We start from the raw sequence: 17709 nt of genomic DNA, 5'->3' as shown, positions 1-17709 counted from the left end.
TGTGATGTAGCCAGAAGCGACACACAAGCAGAGGAGGTAGAGAGCCCCTGCACTAAGTGCAAGAGCAAATTTCTTATCATCTAAAGGCAGCTTTAGGGTCTGTTCTGATCAGAAATATAGAACTTAATGCCTGTTAGATGCATCACATTTCGGGTCTGTCATGGCTACTGGAGACGGGAGCAGAGCGATCCATTCACAACATTTTTATCTGCTCCACTATCTTCACACAACATTAAACTTCTATTTAGTTTTTCTTGTTTGTTTATGTCATGTCTCAGATGAAATCTGTCTGCTAATGTACTCTCGTACACATACAAATGTACACATACAAATTACAGATAAGACAGTGTGCTGTGCACAGTAATTGAAGTTTGCAGTCAAATTAAAACAGCCACAAGTATATTTTACAACATATCCAGTATACTGCAAGGTGGAAAGATATATCCAGTATGCTTCTTAAACACAAAAGGTCTTGGGAAATGACTCTAAACAATGTTAGAAATGTGTCAGCTGAAGAACAGACTGCTTGAGGACACTCGACTTCTGAAGCGCTACCAGCGAACAGTAAACACGTGGTGTCTTGTGGACATAAAAGATAACACCTGCAACTCTGAACACAGGATCAGTTAACTGATCTGCAGGATTGAGTTTTATGTATGTCTTAAAAAATTCTAACCGGATATTGAACAGAATGACAGAATACACAAATTCTTTGCAAATAAAAAGACAGTACAACATGCCTTAAGCTTATACTTTCTCTCTCCCTCTTTCATATAACAGACACAGACACACACACACACACTGTGGCAATTTGCCAGGTGGCACATTGTCACAGTATGCGGTTTTGTAATGCTAAAGGCGATGCAGCATGGCACTCTGTAAACTGTCATTTGGCAGCAGAAATGACAAGACTGGATCAAACTTTCTCTCTCTCTCTCTCACAGGCACACATGCATATAGATGTCCGTATAGTACACTGATGCACACACACACACACACTGTGTAAAATCTGTTATCTTGATTGCAGAGCCACAGCGATAAGGTTAAAAGAATAAATTCTAATTCATTTGTTTAACCTACAGCTAATTCAAAAAGGGCTGCCATTAGTGTGTGTGAAAGAATCTGCTGTCCAATTGGCAAGATTGAATTGGTTAAGCTGCCAAATGAAAAGCGAGAGTAACAGTAGCACGCGCGCACACACACACACGTACACACCAGTTAATTACATATCCTGAGTGTGTCATTGCTAACCATTCTGTCTTTATCGCTACAGAGTCACTTAGGCTTAGGCCAGCGGGGTCGGCTGCTATTTTAGCTAACGCAGCAGCTTGGTGGCCTAACACAGATAGAGGATGTGCACACATCCACCAAAACACACACATAAAACGCACATACACCCCAACGTATGAGGGTTAAGACATTCGTATTGCAGTTTTTATATTGATGTGGGCCTGAATTGCTGCGTTTTTCTACTCAAAGCCGCTCTTACCCAATCACCTCGAAAAAAACAGCCACCGCAGCATTGAAGGGATGAGAGCAACTCATACTGTAGGTGCTGTAAATGTGCTGTACAGTAGGTAGCTTATCCGGTTGAAGGGCTTCATTGCAAAAAGCTGTATTTAGTTTTGGGAGAGATTGCAATGTTGTGCTTTTAAAAACTTTTCCAAAGATTGTGCAGAAGCTAATTACAGTGCATTCAAAAAGTACTCAGACTCCTTGACTTTTTTCACAATTTGTTATGTTCAGACCTGCAAACTCTAGAGTAGCGAAAAAAGTGACAAGATACGAAACTAAAATACAGGTAGGGAGGTCTGCGGGCATCCTCCCCATCGGAAGTAAATTTTAGAGATTTTAATTTGCAAATAAAGCCTTTTTGTGTTTTGAGATTCGAATAAAACAAGAAAATAACATCATGTTTTGATAAACACTTAAGTTTACTGAATTTCGATTATTTTAACCAGAATGTCTAACTACAGGCGAGAGAGGGGAAGAAGAGAAGAAAACACACATCATGCTTTTCTTTCTGATTTTTTAAAAACTCTCTTTCCTGTACAAGTGTTTGACATGCACGTTTGCGCTGCTCCAGCTTTTCCTGCTCAGCCATGCCTCGTCTTGCTTCAGCAGCACTTGTGCATGGCTGGCAGTTAAACTCGCTCCTGTGCTCTCTCTCCCTCAGAGCTGCTTGCTGTATCAGAGCTTTGTCCTTGGTGCCCACTGATGTCATGTTGTGGCACATCCTCGTGTCCACTGGCCCAAACTTAATGTCTTCTCTTTTGAACATTTCCACTGCCGTCAGCTTCCGGGTTGGCAGGGTGTGTTTCACAGTTTGGATTGCAGTGAGTGTGGAAATGTTCATGCTGGTGCTTCTCGGGTTGATGATGTCTGACATGAGAATGAAAGAGGTTTCCACCAGCGGCCCATGGAGCACTGACAATGCAGCCTTCACTGCTTGGCTGAGAGCCGGATATCTTCTGGTCTCAAAGATAGTAGCCAACCATCTTACAGCATTGTCCCCTTCCTTAAAAGTGGACTGGCTCTGGTCCATGGCATACTGCAGAACCTCTCGGTGAGCATCCACATTACCAGGTAGAAACTGGCCCAACATCTCAATTAGTTTTCTCAGCTAACATACAGTCTGTGAGTGCCCCCTTGCAACTGGGTCGACAGCAGACAGGCACTGCAGGGTCCTGCTCTCCAGTAGCAGGTTTTTCTGCATGTATTTCCCACATGCAGTGTATGCCTGAAATACTCGGTCTATGAAGGGCTTCAGCAGCTGAAATAAAGATGACATACAGGCCTAGTTGTGCCCTTTCATTATTGGTAGTAGTAAAAGTTGCTTTGGTTCAAAAGTTAGTGTCTCCCTTTCTGAATGTTAATGTTCTCTAGTAAACTACCTTTATAACTACCATCAGATGTTTCAGGTTCTCTCTGAAAAGCTTTTGGATTATCTCAGTTGTATATTTTGCCCATTTTTATTAGTTGTGATAATGAAGCAACATTTATAAAACCTATAGTCCAGTACTATATCACTCTATATATTGTTCAACTGCTCTCAGGGTGTTGTGGATAGGCCCTTCTGAATCAGTCTGCCTCTCGACCCATGTACACCTCTATTGCAGGCAGCAGTTCGTCTGCTGCCTGCAATAGAGGTGTACATGGGTCTTGGGGACTGGTGGCAGGTGTTCTGGCTTTACAACGCATGCAAGGAAGCTGGTGAAAACTTGCAGTTGCTTGTCGTGCAACTTGTGGACACAGGTGTCCCTGTCTTGAGGAAGAAGTAATATTGTCTGAGAGATGGATGTGAATTTCTGGCATCTGGATTGATATTAAAGAGACTAATTTTAAACACCTTTCTGGGGCTGCAAATCAGTTGTATTTCTAACTATCCAGCTTTAAGAGAATCAGTTTAAGTGGGAGTTTATCTTAGTTGTGAATCAGTGGGATATTTATTTCATAAAAAAAACCTGGAACACCGTGGCGTATTCTTTCAGAATAGCCAGGACACCGGTGTATAAACACTGAAATGCAGCTCTGTTTTGGTGACTTAATGCCACACCTTCTTAACCACTCTCTTTTTTTCCTGTGCTTGGCCTGCTGTGTCATTCCTTGAAGAGAACATTTGTAAAAACAAAGCTCTACAAAATTAGAATGCACTCACTGGCCATATTATTAGGAACACCCATACATACGATTGTTAATGCACATATCAGATAGAGGACATTCGGACCAACTTTGACACATCATTTGGCACACCATGGGTGTTTCAATTAATTTGTCCACCCTTGTATACCAGTTGATTTACAATTACAATGGATTGAATTACCTTTCCTGCTGAGGTCACTCTGAAAAGACTGAATACGTCTCTGGGCCTTTTCGTTCACACTGTGATTGGCATAGAGTTGTTCCGAAGGTTCCTTGTAGAGGGCCTTGTCTTCTTCATCCATGAACCCGTAGTACAGGACTTTGCAGGCAGGAAGCATTGTCTGAGTGCCGATGCCAACATCATAAGCTGACAGCCAACCCTGCTGGACAAATCCCTTGGGAGTTGATCCAGGAATTTTCAGATATTCACATACCTCTTGGAGGTAAGCCTGCTGACAAAAACAGAAAAAAAACATATTTGTTTCGGATCATGGATTTCATTACATATGATATTTAATCAAAGAGGTAATGAATAAGAGGACAACCAAAACATTAAACTTATTTTTGTTTAAGATGTATTTATGAATAAAAGAAATATGATACAGTAAGATCAGTCTGATGTATAGAGACTGATTGCTACAGGGTTGCAGATTGCTATATTATTTAAGCAATGAAATCATGACAAGCTGTCACATGGGATCTCAGTAGATCTGAGAATGAGTTGTATATATTAACCTGGTCAGAAGCCCACTGGTGATCAGCATGAAGGTCACAGAAAAGCTGTTCTAGATGGTTGTTGAAAGAATCTGAAAACCTCTTTGAAGCTTTAGGCAGTAGTTCTGTCACGCTCTTGTTTCCAGATCCATCTTGGTGCCTTGAATGACACCACAGGAATCTGTCATCAAGGTTGGACCATGGGATGTTGTTATCTTTGAAGAACTTATCCACAGCCTTTTCCAGAATGCCTGCAGTGATCTTCAAGATTTCAAAAGACCTAAGGTGCTCAACATCACTGGTCTTCCTCTCTGGGTTGAAGTAGATAACCAGGATGGAAAGCACCTTTTTATCACCATTGGAGTTACTTTCATCAAGGTTAATGGAAAATGGATGCTTCTGTGTGTTGCTGAAGATCCTCTCAGTGATGATCTGCCACAATCCACTGACCACTTTATAAGATGCTGATGTGCTTGACAGCTTCATTCTGCTTAGTGCAACAGCCAACGTCTGTGCCAGTTCCATAACCACAGGTGCCATAATGAAAGGGAGTGAATGTTCTGCCAGAGAAGCAAGAACCATTGCCTAAAAGCAAAACAAATAAAAAGTGATTCAATTTAAATGGTAAACATTCCCCCCTTCATTACTATGATGAAACAGCATGTCTTATTTGTGTTTAATTGTCTTCGTATTATATGGCTGATATAAAATGAATACAAAATGTCTTTTTTCAATTTATAATTTAAATTCAATCATCAATAATTCATTCAATTTTTATATCAACTGTAAGTTACTGTAGCTTAATCAAGCCTAGCCTATTTAACCTCTGCATTTGCAACACGCTGAAACGTAAGTACAGGCAATTGCACTCGCTCTCCTCTGACTTCTGGTCCCTTGGGAAAACTGCATTCTCAGGTAAAACACTCATAGTTGTCATGATGGTGCACACTTTCTGCTGGTGTTTGTCTGTTTGGCAGTGTGACAAAAGGGCATGCACACCCTTGTTGGCATAATTATCTCTTTTGAACAGAGGGTACATTTAGCATGTCCCAGTTTGTCTACTTTCTTCAAATACTGAGAAAGGGATAATGTGTGCCAGACTCCCTTCACCTCAATCTTCGCCTCCACTTTAAGCCATGCCCAGTTCCATTTACATCTCACTCCTGAATCTAGCTGTGCTATATGTATAGTGTCTTCCTCCTTAAGCTCTCTCATTCTGAAAAGGAAATTACAGGATACATTGTAACTGACAGTGATGGAGGAAATACTCAGATCTTTTACTTAAGTAAAAGTAGTCATAACACACTGTAGAAATACTCTGTTACCCTGACCTGAACCCAATCGACCATCTCTAGAAACCCGAAAATGGCTGTCCACTTACGGTCTCCATCCAACCTGACAGAGCTTGAGAGGATCAGCAGAGAAGAACAGCAGAAAGTTTTTCCTTTTTAATAAATTTGCAAAAATTTCAAAAATTCTGTTTTCGCTTTGTCCTTATGGGGTATTGAGTGTAGATTGAAAAGGGAAAAAAATTATTTAAATAAGTTTTTGCATAATGCTGCAACATAAAATGTGAAAAAAAGTGAACGCACTGTATATTCAACAAATAGACAAATGATGTTTAGTTTTGTCTCAACAGTTCATGAGTACAATCTCTCAGTCTATCGCTGTCTATGAGATACAGCCTGTAAAATGCACATCAGACAGGAACGGGTGGCAAGGCGTGATGTGGCATGGTTACAGTATGGTTAGACCAGTTTCTTAGCAGCTTCCAAAGGTGTCAAGGCGTGACTCATCATCAGTCAGCTTACTGCTCACTGAATTTTCACACAAGGGAAAAAAAACTTGCAGCATCTAAGAATGCAGCTCCAGCTATATCATCTCTGTAACAGACAAGTAATCCATGCTGGTGCCTCCCGCGGTTGTTTCAGAGGATAAAATTATTCCTCAACACGGAGAGTCAACATCTGTATCGGTATGAAAAGGCAACAGTCCGTTAGACTGATCCATCTCTTGGATGGCACTCGTGAGCAACACTTGAGCAAGCGTTCTTCTTTCAGCTGCAATATTGAATCTATTAAAACTAAAGTGGAAACTGGGTCTGCAGAGTGGACACAACCATGGCAACTGGAAATGTAGAGATATGTGCGGGTTTGAGATGGTAGAAAACATTCACACTTCACACAATGGAGTTTTAGTTAGAGCGAGTGAGACTAAAGCTTGGTGTGAGAGAAAGGTCACAGATGACAGGTGTTGCAGAATGTAAGTATGTCTAACACTGAGGCAACATTCACAGTGATGTCAATACATTTAAAGAAGTCATTTATGAAAAATTGAGAAACTTCTTTTTAAGTAGCCTAGGCCTAAATAAAATGGCAGTGACACGTGGAGGCATGAAGCACTATCCGTGGTTTCAATATATTATGTTTACTTGTGTCTCTGTCTGCTTGGACTTTTTATATAGTTGGCACAGTGTTAATGCTTCCAACACGACACCTGTCACTGACCTTATGTACTTTTCTCGCACCAAGAGAGAGTTTACAAAAGATTCCATGTTTATATGTGAGATTACATGTAGTTTAGCTGTCGACTGGCAAGTTGTTTCGAGATATGAGGACTGTCTGGTGTATAAGACTTTTTGCTGGATAAATTAGGACATACACATTTTCAGAAGATTCAGTTTCCTCACACTATAACACAGGACTGATGATTTCAAGTTTAGCAGTTTTTGACGAGATCTAAATTTGACGTTCAGTTTGTTGGAAGACCAACATGATTAAAAAGATGCGACTTGTGATAAAAGCTGAAATTTGAATTAAAGTATATGTTTTCATTTTACTTTTTACTTCAAATAAACATAGCACAAAATGTAAGGAAATTTGTGTTTGGTAGATTATTTCTTTGTTGTAACAATGCTTCTTGGCAATAAATCTTATACCGCTGGAAAGCCTGTTTATTTCCCTTTTAAATGGTGCCACATTTGTAAGGAACATGCATTTGTGGGATGAGCAGCAGAGCTGAGTATGTGGCTTGCGCCCATGAAAAATTTGACAAATCTTCTCTGCCAATGCCAAACAGCTTATTCTGCCATTGACATTGTTTGGTGTTTGGTAGATTGGATGATTGAGGTTTGAAGAAACAAGACATATTGGCAATTTAACAATTTATTCATTTAACAAACAGGAGCCTCAGTAGCGTGCGGAAGAACCATACACAGCCACAACAGCCTGGCACCTCCTCCTCATGCTGCTCACCAGTCTGGTCACACACTGCTGTGGGATGGCATCCCATTCTTCAACCAGCATTTGTCGCAAGTCAGCCAACGTGGTTGTGTTGGTCACTCTGGCATGAACAGCACGCCCAAGCTGTGTTCAATGGGGTTGAGGTCAGGACTGCCGGCAGGCCATTCCATCCTCTCCACTCCCAAATTCTGGAGGTCTGATAAACCCTGCGAGCGTTGTCACCTTGGAGGACAGAGTTCGGTCCCAGACTGTGGAGATATGGGATTGCCACTGGTTGCAGAATCTCATCTCAATATCTCTCTGCATTGAGATTGCCTCCAATGATGACAAGCCACATTTTTCCAGTGAGGGAGATGCCGCCCAACACCATCACACTGCCCCCACGAAAAGATGTTACTCTGTCGGTGCAGCAATCAGCATAGCGTTCTTCGCGTCTTCTCCACACTTTGACCCTACAATCCAACTGCTGTAGGCAGAATCTGGACTCATCGCTGAACATAACGTTCCTCCACATGTTCAGGTTCCAGTGCACGTGTTGCCAACACCAGCGCAAACGGGCCAGACGGTGAAGGGTCATGGCAAGCCTCCTGGCCACACCTGGGGGTACCAGAAGCTCAAAACAAGAGTCAATAGCAACAGCAAAATAAGCTGTTTGGCATTGGCAGAGAAGATTTGGCAAATTTTTCATGAGCGCAAGCCACATACTCAACTCTGCTGCTCATCCCACAAATGAATGTTCCCTATAAATGTGGCACCATTTAAAAGGGAAATAAACAGGCTTTCCAACGGTATAAGATTTATTGCCAAGAAGCATTGTTACAACAAAGAAATAATCTACCAAACACAAATTTCCTTCCTTTTTGTGCTATGTTTATATTGGTAGGATGAGGGCTACAGAGACAGGAGCTAAAACAGCCTGTTTCAGACAGAGGCTGAACTGAGGGGCTGAAAAAAAGGCTCAGTATAAGATAAATAAGGACTTGTTCGAACTCTAAATCATGCAAAGATATTCTGGTACAGCCCCAGAATATAAATATAGACCTGGAAATGTGCATGATGCATCCCCTTTAAAAAATGTAAGGGGCTATGTTGGTTGCTTCAGGTGCTGGTGAGACAATGAAATATGATCTAGGAAGGCTGGTTTGAGTAATCGATGCACAAGTTTGAAGGCTAAACATATGCCAAGACACTGCACTGCTGTTTATAATACTACGTGTCAGTATTTTACACAGTGACAACAGTTTCATCTTTCATCTTGACATTTCTGAGGCAATGTTGTTGCATTGATTGCGGAAAAAGTTTGGCTTAAGTTTAGGTCAGCATCGGGAACCTGTTGTAGCGAGGCAGCGGTTGAACGAGAGGGCAACAGTTTTTCCACTCAGTGCTTATGTCTGTCTGAGCAGGGCCTTAGTGTGGAGACGGATTGAGAGTGACACATATAAAAAGTCTTGTAAATTTCGTCACCATGACGCTGTCAGTGATGAAGAGAAGACATAAAGTAGATTTGATGGGAGTTCAGTCCTGTTGAAATTCAGCTTGACGTCATGAGTAAGCAGTCACAGTTTATTTGGGGAGTTCAGTGCTCTTCTCGAGCAAATATATCACTCAAAGTCTCCTGAGTTTGAAGGCTTGCTCTAATTGTGCAAAGTCAAAAAAATATTCACATCCTGTGTAAATCTTCACTGACAAACACAGAAAGAAAGTAAAATAAATGTCATGTCAAAGTTCAGAACTCTTCAGTTGTGTAATTGTCTGCACAAAGTTCTTGATTCAGAAAGACATCACTGAGACACCGAGATTTGAAAATATTCTTTGTTGCAGGAGCTCAAATGAAGCATGCAATGCATTCTTCAAATAGCCTTTGAATTTAATCTCTGAAGAACACTCTGTTCCACATCATCAGGAGCAGGGAAGGTTGTCCCAATGGATGATAAATCCGAATGTTACTAAGCTACTTTTACTATTTTACCAGCTGACTAAAATAAAATATGTATCTTAAATCCAGTTATTTATCAGTCTTATTTTTCACCACATAATGACTGTCTAGTCTTAGCCAAACCCTTTTCATCAGTTAATTTTTAGATCAGTCTATTTCGGGTACTCTTTAAGTTTAAAATGATTCAAATTTGGCCTTTGTAATTCAGTTCATGAATTCTAAACCATGACAATTCACCTGCTAATGTAACTTGTATATCAAACACCAAACTTACCAGTCGGAGCCAGCATTTAACAGCATGTTGAGTAAACTAAAACACCTGTGCAGTGACCATGATAATCTTCCAGCTAAGATTAGATGTGCCTGCGGCGTTTCTTAGCCGGAAAGATTATCACGGTCAGTGTGCAGGTGTTCTAACGCACTTCCTCAGCTGGATGAGAAATCAGAAGATTGCAAGAAAAAGAAATTGCTATTCACATGTGATGCACACTGTGAAATATTTGAGCTGCTGATATCTCTATGAAGCTCTGTGGACTCAAGCAGTTAGAAGCTGTAACTCCTTGTAGATGCACAGAGCGCTAGATGTACTTCTGTAGATGAAATGGAGATGATGACTTAAAGGATAGGTTCACAATTTTCAAGTCACCATTATAAAAAAATATTTTTACATTTCATGCATAACATTATATTTGCCGCTCTTAAGAAGCCTCAAATAATTTTCCATTGAACACCCAGAATATTCCCTTCATTGCCTCAGCAGAAACTTTCAATTGAAACTGATTTACATCACAGTTGCCTCCACAGTGCATCTAAAATCCTCTCCAGAGACATCCTCAATCTGCGTGTTATCCTTCATTGTGACAATAATGCTGTTGCTGTGCAGATCCTCTCTTTGAAATTGAATCAGGAAATTGATTTCAGACGTGGGCTTAGAATCCCATGAAAATGCCGTGAAGTCTGTCTCGACATTTCTGCCTGTGAGACCCTGAGTGAGACCATGATGAAAAGGACTCACGCTGGCAAGTGGCAGTTTATATGCCTGTGAATTGGGGGGAGGGGGGTTAAACAGCATATAGGCTGATACTATAATAGTGACCTACTATACAAAGAAATACTATGATATATATATGTGAGGGGAAAATGGCCATGAGCAAAAGACTTAAGGGAAAGTTGATTATGCTAATATTTGCACTGTATCTCTTTTGCTTCATAGTGTGCTCCAGCTGGCTCTTTGTTGGCACTTTTTCATCTTTCATTCTCTTACTACCCTGATATGTGTGTGTGTGTGTGTATGAGTGTACGCACGCGGGCACAAGTGGGTGCCTTCCTGCGACCATTGTTGGTTTTAATGTATTTTTAATTTCCCATGAAGTGACTGGAGTCCTCAGTGACCGGCACTCCATAATTGGCTGCCTGAGTGAACATCAGTCAGCCTAACGAGAGCGAGGGAGCTTCTACTGTGGGCTGCTGCATGCATGCACGCACGCACACACACACACACACACACACACACACACACACACACACACACACACACACACACACACACACACACACACACAGGTACGCACTCACATTTGCAAGTGAATGCAGTCTGCCTCTGATTTTTTTTTTTTTGTCTTTTCTGTCTTCCGCTTTCCTTCCCCTCCTCTGAAACACACACACACACACACACACACACACACACACACACACACACATTGACAGAGAAAGTCTCATTAACCAAGCTGGTGCTGCCATTTCCTCCAGAGGGATCAGACAAGAAGTGTTTACCTGTTAGACTGGGTGTATGGGAATGGTGTGTGAATACAGCCGATACAATTAGCTACACGCTGCACATTAGCATTGCTGTTAGCCGTGGCTTGCTCGCTGCACTGGCTAATGCATGCGCAGACACACCGCTGCACTAATTGTATTCTTTACACATGTGCAACATACAGCAGAGGTGATTTAAAAAATTCTGCATCATTTCTGGGTTTTCATCATAGTAAAGGGTTTTATTTTAGCCTCACTGGGGTAGAGACCGCTACACTGCAGAACTGTGTTGCTGCAAGTTTCAATGCTGTTTAGATAGTGAAGCACTGGGGACATGATGTTCTGAAATATCATACTGTACCTTGACTTTAATTGATGGCAGTCGGACAAGGAATATTTAGAGATGCTGTGAATTTCACTCTGCTCGTACCTTCCGATTGTGATCTCTCTCTCTCTCTCACTCATAAACACACGGCAGCAAAATCTTCTGACAGAAGCTCGTAAGTAAGCACACACCCTAAGAAAACACATTTACACACCAGATCCAAAGTAATTTTGTCATATATAGGATTTATTTACACTTTCTATTTACAGATTTTGTTTGAAAATCTTCTCTGTACACATTTTTAAATTCAACAACCACTACTCCTGTCACCCACACGCTCTAGTATTATTAGATTTTCTGAGTACTCAAGAGGCAAAAGACATGGGGAGGATTTTTTTTTCTTTTCAGTTTGGTTTTCATAAACATATTTTCATGTCTGGAGAAGTAGAGCAAAAAAAAAAAAAGAAAAAAAAAAGAAGAAAAAGAAAAAAAAATGAAAGCAGCTGAAAATGTTACTTAAGGATACCCTCCTGAAGATGCTGCAAAGAATGTTTGAAGTTTGCCTCCTCGTGTGTGTGTGTGCGTGCTAATAGAAAGAAGGCTCCAGCCATATACCACCTAGGCCTTCATCACCATGGAGACGTATGTGTGCTGAGAGACAGTGGGTTACAGGCAGGCTAATTTGGGTGTTTGCGTATTCATGTCTGTTCATTAAACCATCTCTTTTCACAAAGGTCTGTGTAGGCAGCTAATTCTTACATCGTCTGCCTTCCCACCTAGTTTAGAAATTGCAAAAAAACTTTTACTTTTGGTCATTTTTGAGGATGTTGGCCATTGCGGCAGTCTGTGTTTAAATAATTTTTTTTCAGTTTTTTTTTTTTTTTTTTTTCAGTTTTCAGCACACCTCACAGTGTTTAATATTAATATGTGCAATAAGGCAACATAACGTCTTGAAAAGTAGGGCTTTGGGTAATTAACAGCATAATAATTGACTGTTCGCTAAACCCCACCTCCCCTAGCTACGCCTGTCAAGCTTTCCATTCTCACACTGTGACATTAGCAGCATACTATTCAAAATTTATAAAACATTATGGAATAATGGCTCCTTTAATTTCAGACAGCCAGATTCTCATTTCTAGCCTGCGACTATCAGTTTTCCTGCCTGGAATGACAACTACCCACAGCAGATTATATTAGCTCTAGCTAGCCAGCAAACTGAGCTAATGTTAGCTTCTCAATGTTTTTAATGTTTCTGACCTATTGTAAAACAAGAACCCTGTAAAAAGGGTCTTAACATACATGATAATGTGCTAAAAGCTAGGCAAAAAGTCAGCATCCTCACCAGTTGATAGTCCATGTAGAAGACATGTAAGTAAAGAAACAGCATTGTTCTTGTATAGTCTAAAGCTAGTTAGTTGGTCCTAGTATTTTAAGTAATTATATAGAAAAATGCAAGATAAGACTGTTACTTCGTTCATAACATAAATCTGTTTGGCTGCTTGGTTTACATACTGAGAATGATGATTAAACCAATGTATTTGGCAAACAAAACATTATCTTGGGTAATGTTGGCTTGGGTTGCTAGAGCGTTAACTTCCCCAAATGTTGTGTTCTGTTAATGTTACCCTAAACTCATCCTAGGCACCCCACACAGTGGAGAAATACTACACAGTGGATGTTACATAACCTGTAACCCCACAAACTAATGTTAGTTAGTAATGTGCTGCTTGACCTGGGAAGTATCACTGGGTTACTACTGTGGAGAGTAATGTAGTAAGCTGGACATGCCAATGAATGTATTTTACCTCAAACACACTACTCAATACATCCTCTTGTGTTTCTGGCTTTGGAGAGGCTACGAGAAAAAACATATGAGTCTCAAAACTCTTTCAATGCTTACTACATCCCCGTTCACATCGCTCTGAGATATGGAGAAGCTTGACAGGTCTGCCTATGATTGGACAATCATTATTTGGGGGAGGGGTTTATCGAATGGTCAATGTTTGAACTATTAATCTGACATTAATGCCCAGTGTATAATCAAGCAGTTCAGTTTGTGGTTGACACACCTAAAAACTCGATGTGTACAAAAAAAGAAAGAAAAAAAAAGAAGATATTTTTCTGTCTTTTCACAACAAATTCAAAATGTCATACTATTGCTTGCAGAAATCTAAAATCTTTCAAGTTAATCTGAGGTCAAAAACGTAACAAGGATGTTGTCTTGTGTCTCCAGAGTCAGGCACAACTTAATAGGCTTGTCATGTAAACAGCATAAAAAAATAAAACCAAGAAGAGAAAGACAAATCTTTAAAACGCTGATTGAAAGAATATATCTCATACAAAAGGAAAAAAGGCTATAGACTTTTAAATTAAGTGCAGTTTTTCCTTGTCAGAGAGCATGGGAGATGAGGGGCTTGTGAAACTGGTGCAGATTGTGTAAAAAGAAAAAAAGGGAAAAAAAAAAAAAATCCCAACGTGTGATCAAAGACTGACAGCTCTCACAGAAAAAGTGCTGAAACTTCCAAAGAAACACAACTCCCTCCCTCTCTCCTTCCATCTCCCCTTCACACACCTACGCGCACCATCTTTGTGAGCTCCGGTGACAATAATGGATCCTGGCGGAGTCGCGACAGGAGGCTCTGAACGCTAACCGCTTTGTGTTATGTCATGAATGTCTGATTACCATCCCGCCCCCTCCTCCCAACATTACACCAATATGGTGCTACTGACTTTGGGTTAGACATCCCATGTGCTCTACACGAACAGAGCAACATAAAGACAAAAACATTTTTTTTAAAAAAAAGGTATTTTCCTAACATCTGCGATGATCAGTGAAAAGCTCAGGGTCATGTGCACAAGAATAATGAGGTTAATCTAGGCGCACCAGATGTTTTTGTTCATATTTGTGCAGCTTGCTATATGCAAAAGAATGGGATATTTAAAATGAAAGATCGTGGTGAATAATAGTTATCTTCTCCTCTCATATTGGAGAGAACTTCGGACCAGCTTCTCCAAGTTAGGGAAAGACATTAACAATGATGCAAGACTTTCTTAAAGATAGAGGCATTTACTTCCCAAACGTCTTCATTTGTGCTTCATTTGTACTATCAGGCGAAAACAGACATGTTGCTCTGAAGTTTGTTCTCAGCAAACAGTGGCGGACCCCTTCTACCGATATGCCGTATTTAACACGCTGCAGAGGGAGTCAAAACACTGAACCAAGAGAAAACTGAAAATAGGGCCGAAATGTCAGGAGCGTAGGAGGTGCTGACAGATCGCAAAGAGAGAAAGTTAATTTTTTACTTTAATAAAGGCTAAATTTAAATCACATTTGGATCTGTTTCTTTTCTGTGAATAACAAATGAAGCTTCCATGAGGAGATATACTGTTTTGATTTGTAATTTAACAGTTGATTTTGACGCCCAAATTGATGTGAATGTGTAGTTTGTGTCTTGCTGTTATGTGATGTATGCAACAATGTGTGTATTTTTAGGTCAGTTGGATCTTAAGTTCTCACTACTTGCGTGTTAACGTGTGTTCTGAGGTAGTCCTAAGTTCAGAGAGGAGGAGTAGCTAATAGATAAGACATGGCCCTTCATAGGGAAAAACCTAATGAGTGGGAAAAAGTAGCTTTCTTACTCCTAATGGCTTATTACTTTGTTTTATGTCGATCTGCGTATGTGCGACTCTCTGGACCTGCAGCCTCTTACCGCTGTTTGTCTTACACTCAAACACTGGGATGTTGGAGGATGGGATGAGGGAGGAGACTCAGTTGGTGTGTGTGTGGTTTGTAGAAAGAGGGAGACAATCCTCCACTCACAGACAGATAATCTTTCTCTCTGTGTAGAATCCTAGTGTGTTAGTTTGTCATGAAGGAAAACAATCCGTCCCTCCTGGCATGACGCTGGAAAAAAAAAAAAAAAAAAAAAAAACCCTAGAAAAACAGGAGAGGTCACGTTCTGTCAGGTTGTGTTGTGACCAGGAGAGAGGGCTCAGATATGTAAACCATCTAGCGCACTGCCCTTTTGCCATCTTTCTTTGTCTTGGCAAACTGACAAAAAAGGTCAAATCTTTGCCTTAGGGAACCAAAAAAAAACAACAACAATGTATTGCCGTGGTATTGGAAATAACAATAAGCGGGAAAGAACATTTTTCTGAGCCAGAAGAAAACCCCAGGCGGTGCTGAGCAACAGCTCATGGTCCTACATCACGCCTGAGGTTGTACTTTGAGGCGTCAGCTTGAGCGGATCAAGCTTCATTGATGAAGAGGGTTCTGAGGTCTGCGCTGGACTGCAGGAGTGCGCATTTCAGAGCTGATCAGAGAAAAAAAATAATTTAAAAAAAAGGCTCCACATCAACATGTTAAGAGTGCTACACAGCACGTCCTCTCAGTCATTGGTTGATTCAAATCTCTTAGTAGCTGAAAGGCCCATTGGGCAATATGGGAAAAGGGGGTTAAGAAAAGGAGGCAGTCCTTCCACGGAGGAGCAGGGGCCTCGAAGTTCAGTAGACGAGTGTGGGGAAGGAAAGGAGGAAGAAGAGGAAAAGGAGAAGGGAGGGCAGCTGCGGAGAGCCACGCTTATCATCTCTTGTAGTGGTTGGGCGCGTCGGCAAAGGCAAACTTCAACCTGTAGGCTTCGGCCAGCAGCACGCTTACTTCCTCGTTGCCCCAGTGCATCGTGGGGAGGTTCTGCAGGAGAATCATCAGACCCTAGTGAAAGAAAGAAAGAAAGAAAGGACAAATTATTTAGAGAGAAAAGAGAAAATACATAACAGGAGGAGACAGAGGAAGAAGCACAATAGACACTGAGTCAATTTCAGAGTAAGAGAGAACATAAAATATTTAGTAGAAGAGTCGACTGTTGGAGGAAAAGAAAAGCAAAGATGAATCTGCAACTTTTCAATAGAAGAGAGTGTAAAGGAGGAAATAAGACGAGAGAGGAAGTGGGTGGCAGGTAGGCGGTAGGTGATGCATTTTATAATACTTTATTGCATGACATTTATTTAAGTCATTTTTCAAGCAGAAACAGCAAACACTGACTCTGTTTTATGTCAACATAAACATATTAGGGTTTTGGACTGTTGGTCAGAAAAAATAAGACATTTGAAGACCTTAGAATATGGAAAACAGATTTTCTCATGTTTAATAAACCAAACGATTTATCTATTAATGAAGAAAATAATCATCACAGGAATTGACAATGAAAGTAATTATTATAATTATATAACGCATCCTTTAATTAATATTTTATCTGGATAAGGACAAACACATGTTAATACAGGTGTAAATGCAGTCAGAACACGATCAGATCATTCAGACCAGATATGATCATTCAGATCATTTAAGCAGCAGTTTCCTTGACCTGGGAGACACCATGTTCATTGACAAGTCCGCCAGCTCCACCTGGCTAATTTGCATATTGAGATCTGATCACAATGAAAGGCACTTTGGAGAAAACGAGAGCGCATTTTAATGCCAGGTGTGAATGCAAATATCCGTGGATTGGATGTCATTATCCAGGTAATGTATCCAGATGTCCAGATGACATGTTAATACCAGGTGAAAGAACCCGTCACACTCAAATGCTATCGAATCAGATAGACCACATTGGGAGACGGAGGAGGCATTCTGATTGGATCTCAGCTTAGTGTAAAAGTGTGATGGAGCAACTACAGAAAAAAGCTGTAATGTATTTTACACTTTTTCTCCTGAACATTAGATGAAGACAGAATAGAGGTCACTTGCTAATACAAGGTGTAAATGCAACCCACGAGGAACATGAATTAAAAAGAAATGAATAAAATACACTGCCTAAAATCAACTATATCAATGCAACTGCAGGCCAAAATTTTTATCTCAGGTTGTAGTTTCATTCGTGATCCCACACAGTATATCCTTTGGGGTCTAGTGCGTACAAGAGTAATTCTAGTGTAGCAGACAGGCACAGTTACACTTGCTCTCTGCCTCTGCCTGTATGTGAGAGTGACACAGATGTTATTAACACAGTCAAAGTGGTTTAATAACAGCTGTGAGAGAGAGAAAGAGAAAAAAGATAAAGAGGTGGGTGCGGGTATGGTAGCGGAGGAGAAAAAAA

The 17709-nt window shown here is 40.6% G+C and overlaps 2 protein-coding genes across 5 annotated transcripts in view; both read right to left on the bottom strand.

Moving 5' to 3' along the window:
* Positions 1-5781, bottom strand: part of LOC121891033 — a 35215-nt gene extending 29434 nt beyond the window's left edge. Inside the window, exons 1-4 of one of the 2 annotated variants that reach the window (XM_042403744.1) lie at positions 5688-5781; positions 4378-4941; positions 3824-4091; positions 2008-2773 (exon numbers count right to left, since the gene is read on the bottom strand). In XM_042403744.1, coding sequence (XP_042259678.1) covers positions 2607-2773; positions 3824-4091; positions 4378-4941; positions 5688-5705 — 1017 coding nt within the window. In that variant the 5' untranslated portion in view covers positions 5706-5781 and the 3' untranslated portion in view covers positions 2008-2606. Of the gene's footprint in view, positions 1-2007; positions 2774-3823; positions 4095-4377; positions 4942-5687 lie in introns of those variants that run through there. The other variant, XM_042403745.1, reaches the window with a different exon arrangement.
* Positions 5782-11832: 6051 nt separating this feature from the next.
* Positions 11833-17709, bottom strand: part of tbc1d22a (TBC1 domain family, member 22a) — a 133766-nt gene continuing 127889 nt past the window's right edge. For all 3 annotated transcript variants that reach the window (XM_042403462.1, XM_042403461.1, XM_042403463.1), the window contains one exon: positions 11833-16325. In XM_042403462.1, the coding sequence (XP_042259396.1) occupies positions 16197-16325 (129 nt within the window). In that variant the 3' untranslated portion in view covers positions 11833-16196. The remainder of the gene's footprint in view (positions 16326-17709) is intronic.

The sequence above is a fragment of the Thunnus maccoyii genome, chromosome 23 (assembly GCF_910596095.1).
Source record: "Thunnus maccoyii chromosome 23, fThuMac1.1, whole genome shotgun sequence".
In the NCBI taxonomy this organism is placed as follows: domain Eukaryota; kingdom Metazoa; phylum Chordata; class Actinopteri; order Scombriformes; family Scombridae; genus Thunnus; species Thunnus maccoyii.
The sequence above is the reverse complement of the archived record's forward strand: the minus strand, read 5'-3'. Positions and strand labels throughout refer to the sequence as shown.